At 40.3% G+C, this 7,079-nt stretch overlaps 1 protein-coding gene across 1 annotated transcript; it reads right to left on the reverse strand.

Annotated features, from left to right (window-relative positions):
- Positions 1–1,467: 1,467 nt before the first annotated feature.
- On the reverse strand, positions 1,468–5,983 carry LOC104610185 (BIIDXI-like protein At5g11420). Its single transcript, XM_010276699.3, has 3 exons — positions 5,550–5,983; positions 2,314–2,805; positions 1,468–2,216 (listed from the first exon to the last, which is right to left on the reverse strand). Exons 1-3 carry the CDS (start codon positions 5,632–5,634, stop codon positions 1,630–1,632), a joined length of 1,164 nt encoding a protein of 387 aa, XP_010275001.1. The 5' UTR covers positions 5,635–5,983; the 3' UTR covers positions 1,468–1,629.
- Positions 5,984–7,079: the final 1,096 nt, after the last annotated feature.

Genomic DNA, 7,079 nt, shown 5'->3' on the forward strand with positions numbered 1-7,079 from the left:
TCGGGTTAGCCACCCTAGGTCCTCTGACATTGGTTGCTTGCAGGTCTCTAAAGAACTACGAAGCTCAACAATCAATCCAGCTCACCACCAACCAACTCGGCACCTAATAGGCAGCTCGGCACCTGGTCATCCCAGCACCTCACAAGCAGCTTGACACCTCCCAGGCAACTCGGCACATGGTCAGCCCGGCACCTCATAGGCAGCTCGACACTATAGTCAGCTCGCCACCTAGCCTGCCCAGCTCGACTCAGCTCGACAGCCAAAGTTCTCCACTTCAGCCTGAGTCATCGGCCACTTGGAAGCATACCAAATGATGAGGTACTTAGCACAAAAAATTCACACTCCACCAAAAATTGATTCATCACCTCACATTAGCATACCATACTACCAAAATTTGTGACAGTTTGGTTTGATAGAAAATAAGTGATAAAACAGAAAGTTGAGGAAAAGTTCTTTAACAAAATTTGTGAAATTCCTTAACTTAAGAACTTAGCCTCAACTTTCTGTTTCTCTCTTATTTTCTATCAAACAAAATGCAGCCTTAAGGCTTCCGTTTGAGCAAATAACCAAAAAATAGAGTCAATTGTTAGCTATCACAGTCGATCATCTACAAATTACAAGCCAAATGCACAAGAAAATGAGGGCAGAGTTTGACACTGACAGCTTTCTCAGCTGCCTCTAAAAGGGGAAAGACAAATGCAGCGAATAAACAGCGTGATAGAAAAAGAAATTAGACTTTCATGTTCAGTTCAGCCTGCAATGAAAGTCCCCCATTAACGAAAGAAGTGGTGGATGAGATGGGTGCATGGAACCAGTGATATCAGTGATCTTTGATGCCTAAAGAAGTGGTGGTTGAGAATCTTGGATTGTTTCTGAGGAGGATCTGCAGAGATCATTATGACATTTAAAGAATGTAGCCAATCTTTAAAGAATATCCCCTCCCCCATTAACGAAGATGTGTAGAAAACTGCAAGAAAGTGCCAATACTTTTGTTAGAGCTAGTCACATCATTCACCAATATAGTCAACGGAAGGAATTCAAAATCTCATTGCCAAGAAATGTTGGGAATAAATAGTTTTTGCAATTTAATGAAGAAAGCTGTTGGGTCTGATTCACAACCTCACTGAAGGTTTCCAGGATACCTGCATCACGTAGTCAATCTCTCTTGTATTACCATACAAAAGGACTTCTAAAGAATTGAACTCTGCAACCCATCTAGCTCAGAAACTTCCAGCTACCACTACCAGAACAATCATATCAAAGTTGATTGTATCTGGTTTGGGACTCTGGGGAGTGTATTACCCTTTTAGCTTCCACCCATGATTAATTCGACCTGCCAATCAAGACACAAATACTCCGATTCTCCATTGAACCATCTACCTTTTTAAAGAACTATGACTTCAGTTCACACCCATCAGGATATACTTGAGTCATAATTACACTTTTATAGAGAATGAAACCAGACACTTTTTAAAGATCAACTAGGCAAGAGATGGAATTCTGAAGCTCCACCATTCATTCAATTCACTATTACAGGTAGTAAGTAATATACACACAAAACACTCTGAAAGGAAAAACAAAAAAAGAAACTTACATTCAATGTAAACTTCCCTCAATACACGGCAACTCTTAAATCAAAACCATAACCAGCAACATAAGCACTAAGCCCAATCCTTGGCAGATATTTCTTCTGGCCCCAGACAGCCCCCACACCCTAATGTCGTCGATCACAGGCCCACAGAGGGAGCTATGGTCATCGCTCCTTGTGTTGTAATACACGCTATAGAATGCTACGCGTGTCCACTCGGCCTTTGCTGCGAATGTAAGGTTTGCAGTCGCAAAGGACTCGTTTGCAATAGGCAGGTAATGGACGTTTTGCGCTTGGTCTCCTGCGAAGGCCATCACCGCCAAGGGCTGCTGGCATGAGTCCCCAGCTTGTCCCAGTGAAAACGAGAGACTGTATTCTTTCTGGGGCGTGGTTTCTACCATCTGAGAGATGATACCCTCCTTCCCAGAGAGCAATTCAATAGCCCGTTTTCCCTGGGGAACAGAAAAATGATTCACGTCGATGTACCTGACTGCCCTATTGGACTCGACGATCCAACCAGGCAATGAGGATGCCTCTTCGTCAAGGTTCCTGGGTAGCAAGACGCCTAGCGACCCATTCTTGAACATCCATGGACCTTCTTCGAAGTCGCCATTAACGATAACATTGCCTGCAACATTGAGAAACATGTCAAACACGGTTTTCTGAGGGGACCCATTTGGCCATTTGCAATTCTTATACGAGAAACGCATAGAACAGAATTAGACCTGTGGGTTTATCAGGCGTGAAAAGCTTCTTTATGGCAATGTCGTCAATGATGGGGCCGCATGCTGGATCGTCTTCCATGCCAGGGTTCCGGAACACCAAGGTTGCGTCTTCGGACTCGGCCAGGAAGGCCCACGCATATGAATCCCATCCCTGCACACTGTAAAGGGTCTGGAGATCGATGTTGTGGGAAGCTGGGGGTACAGAGACATTGAGAGATTCCAACTGGGCACATGTCCTAGCAGCGCTGAAGGTGACAGAGTACAGGGATCCCTTCTCAAGCTTGATGTCCTGGCTTATCTCTGCGTCATTGCCGAGCCTCACCGCATGCACACCTTGAGGTACTATAAGGATCATCCCACCTTGTTTTTGGCCTGATTCAACCAATTCCACTACCCCATTTGAATTCCAATCAGGAATAGAAGTCGGGCCATCTCCAACACCAGAGAATCCATTTGTTGGAGCCTTCTCGAAATCACCATTGACAAGTGGACCTGCAAATCACAGCGACATACATTCATCAATCATCAAACACCTTCTCTACACATTGTGATGTAATTTGATTGACCGCAGGCCCGGCCGACCGGCGTATTGGGATCTCCTGCCCACAAGAACCCTGTCCACACATCAGTATAGCCATACATTGAGAACATTTCCCGTATTTGTATATATTACCATTCATAGAGAGATGTTCCCGAAGTGGGTAGGAGATCCGGATTTCCAGCCAGGGTGCCCCGCTAGAGGTCCGGTTGTAGGGCCACAAGTTGATGGAATCAAATCGAATATAGGTAGATCCAAATTTGATTTGTATAATGTGTGAATTCGAATCAGATCTTATTAATCAAATTTATATCAGATTCAAATTAATATAACTAAATTAAGTTAAAAATGATCAAACTATTATATATTATTAATAAATTGAACGAAAAATGATTTTGATATTGTAATTCATAAATAAAATGAATTGAAAATTATTTATATGAAACTTAAACCTATGACAATTTAATAAAACCACAATTTTAAAAGAGTACAGATGCAAATATATGTACAGTATAAATATATATATATATACAAAATAAAACAAAATACAAGGTTTTACAGGATAGAATAGAGATGGATCTGATTCGATCCAATTATAAATGAATCAAATACGGATCACCTTAGCTTAAAAAGGTTGCAATTCAGACAATAAGATATCACTTGTTATCCTACTGGGTTGGTTCTAGATTTTTTTTAATGGACTGAGCCCAGCCCATCTAAATTTGGTCCAAACCCGATCCATTGGCAGCCCTGCTCCAAATTCCAAAACGCGTGATAGCAAAAGAAAGTGGTCCTTATTAAAAATGGGGGGCCTGGACAAATGGTGGGACCCTACGGAGGAGCAGAAGTAGAAAATGTTTGGACTTTGGACTGACTTTGATCTTAAAAATCTCAAAGGATACGATGGACAAATCGAGAGAATTAAAATATTAAAGAATGTGAGGTGGGGTTGTCGTTTTCTGGGATATAATCAGTGGATGTGAGGTCGACAATGAAGGGGCCATTAGCCATGCAACGATAGAGACTTGGAGAACGTAATCAGGTACGGCCAAAGTGTGCCCCCAGATCTCTAATGCACACCGTAGCTGCAATAGAGACAGAGCAGAGATGGTCCCCAGGCCCAGTAATAACCAGTAAGAAAAAAAAAACCCAGATCTAATAAGGCCTTGTGAAAAAATGTTAAAAGGACTTTGTCATTGAACTAACTCTGTTGATTACATTAAAATGACCATTACCCAATAATATTCCAGATCTGCTACTTACCCATTAGGGTGATTTTGCATTGGATTCCTCATAATAGCTCACATTCAAGCGTTTAACTACATATTGGAGTCATCAACCGAGGTCTGGTTCATTGGTGTGTTATTTGGTTTGTTTCAATGCTAGTGTGGAATCAAATCCCCAATTAGTATTTGGAGAAAACGGGGCCAGGGGAAAATTATTAATGGAATATCGGAAGAAAAAAAAAAAACTATGGATTGGAATCTAAATCTGCTGCTACCTGCAAATCCATGCAATAGGGAAATATCTCAGTTGCCATTGAGGCCTTGTCACTTGTTCAAGAGGCCAGTATCCATGGCCAGTTAGATGTTTTTCTGGAAAATACTTACCTGGATAAATTCAATTGTGCATGTTCTTTTAATTCTTAAATAAATTATATAATAATTTCTTTTATTCATTAAAACTAATGTTAGAATGGACAAAATTGTTTCACTATGTTTTGTAAACTTTTCACCCAAATGGACAAAATTGTTTCACTATTCAATTGTGCACGGTGGGATGTGCCTTGTGAAGTCGTTGTGAGGGCACCCTGTGTGAGGAGCAGATCCCAATTCCATAGATGCCCAGTCTTTTGAAAAGGGTAGTAGCTAAAATTAACTTGAAAGAAGCATGGTAATGGTTGTGAAGGTTTAGTCCCTTAGTAATTCTTCCTGAAAGCACAAGTTTAATACAAATAATCATAAGCATTGGAGCTCAGTTGGGTCTATTTGTTTCAGACAAAGCTCATATATCAGCTTCAGAGCTGCTACTGCTGTAAAATGAAAGGAGGCATGACAGCCTTACTTTTTAACTTGTAGCCCAAGAGGCCAAGACCGTCCAATAATCCTAGCTAGCCTACAAACCAAAAGCACTAATGCCATGGAACAAGAGGGAGAGAGAGATTAATATTTCTTTCCTATCAAAAGCAGCACTGGGCTCTATTGGAAAAGCTGATTCAAGCATGAAATCTTCTTTTGGTGATTATAATAACTTTTGAACTTCACCTTCAGCAAATGACTCGAACACACTGAACCAATTATGGCTTCTGATTTCCTTTTCACTTTCTTGGAACAAGAAAAACAAATGGAAAGAAAACTGAGCATCATCAACACACATTAAAAGAGAACCCACATTGGACTGTTCTCAAAGCTTTCAGGTTCTTCTATTAATGTCAACAGAATTAACACATTCTTAACTAAAATCTGTAAAACCAATTACGGTTTGTTCAGCAACAAAGGGGAAAACGCAGTCCCATAGAAGACAAGACAGAGACTGGAAATCATCACTAAAAGATCCTCAAACCCAGAAAAGAAAATTCCCAATGACAGACTAATAAAGTAATTTCATGAATCTAAACAGAACTGCAGGCCTAGGAGGAGCTTCAGATAGATAGAAGAGTTAGAAGTAGGAGAGAGAGAGAGAGAGAGAGAGAGCATACCATCTTCTACTGCTGCTAGAGCTAAACGAGCAACCAAGAGCAAAAACAGAGGAACCCATCTGCTGCAACTCCAGCACCGAGCCATTTTCAAAGGCCAAACCCACTAACAGCCTCTACTGTCACCGATAGAAGCGAGGGAGAAAGGCAGACAACAAGAGAGGGACGCAGGGAAGAGTGGTTCTACTTCTGTGGCCTTTTAATCTGGAACCGAACGAGAGATTCCAGCTTTATTTGCTGCCTTTATTAGTTTAGAATTTAGATTAAGTAAACCAAATACTTCAACTTTCCAAATTTAAGAGAAAGGACTTGGGATCTGTTTTGCCTTCTTTCTACCTTAAAATAATAGAAGAAATCAAGAAATGGAGTTCCCTCTTGCCCGGTTCACCTCCTTCCCGCTGTTCTTGACAGCGACGGAAGCATTTGCCAGTTGTGAGCTTTTTCTTATGTCTTATTTTGGAAGGATTACAAATATAAATATGTAGAGCAGAAAACCTTGTATTTTGTATTATTTTTTATGTATTTGCATTGTACATATTTCTATTTGTACTTCTTCCAAAGGGAGCCATTTACAAAGACACCTATTCCAAACGGAGCCATTTACAAAGACATCTCACCATGAGACTGGGACCCACCATGTATACGATGTGTGGTGTATGATCATGTTGATAGAGGGTTGGAACATGTTTTGTGGGTAATTTTTGGGTTTTATCGAGACAAGTCTTGTTACCTATAATCGCTTTTATATATGGGCAAATCTCTTAAAGTACCCTTGAGTTTTAGGAAATTGACTAATTCTTCCCCTATTATTCACATATTGTCTTAAAGTATCTTAAATTTTCTGACAATTGACTAAATCCTCCCCTGTCATTGGTAGACCTATTTACAAGTTGGGTCGAGCTGAGTTCAGGCTTAAAACTCAAGCCCGGCCCTCATATAAAGCCCGAAGTCTAGCAAAAAATAAAAAAAAAGTGATTATTTTTTCTTTTTTATTCAATAAAAACTGATTATTAAATATGTTTTTTCATTATATAATGTATTATTAGGTCTGTTAGACTCTGGCTTGGGCTCAGGCTGGACTTTTTTGAGAAAACCTGAATTTAACCCTAAAAAAAAAAAAAAGAAGGTCAACCTTGGTGTTTTGAAACTAAATAATGAATATTTACAACACATTAAATCAAGATTTCAACCTATCCCGTTAAAGACATCATATGATCTTATTTTACTTTTTATTGGTTTATATTTCGATGTACTTAATGTAGGCATACATGGTAGGCCTTGGATTGCGCCACGTTGCATCGGCCAAATGACATCCTGACCACACATCTCTAACTGCCTCCAACCACTCCAAGGCAAGATCAGCTATAAGAGGGGGTCCTTATCTCAGGGTAAAGACACTTACACATACACAGACACTTGCTATCTGACGTGTACTCTTCTCTTGCTTATAGGTTGGACCCGTTGGTCTCAGACACCAACGTGTGGTGAACTGTGGATTCATTGTAGACCTACGATGTAGTATAAGTTCATCGC

Source organism: Nelumbo nucifera, chromosome 4, assembly GCF_055504915.1.
Source record: "Nelumbo nucifera cultivar China Antique chromosome 4, China Antique-T2T, whole genome shotgun sequence".
NCBI lineage: Eukaryota > Viridiplantae > Streptophyta > Magnoliopsida > Proteales > Nelumbonaceae > Nelumbo > Nelumbo nucifera.

Coding starts and splice junctions, on each gene's coding strand:
- LOC104610185 (XM_010276699.3), bottom strand. CDS start 5,634: ATGGCTCGGTGCTGGAGTTGCAGCAGATGGGTTCCTCTGTTTTTGCTC. Junction 2,806..5,549: donor TCTAGCAGCAGTAGAAGATG/GTATGCTCTCTC, acceptor TGTGATTTGCAG/GTCCACTTGTCAATGGTGAT. Junction 2,217..2,313: donor CACGCCTGATAAACCCACAG/GTCTAATTCTGT, acceptor TCAATGTTGCAG/GCAATGTTATCGTTAATGGC.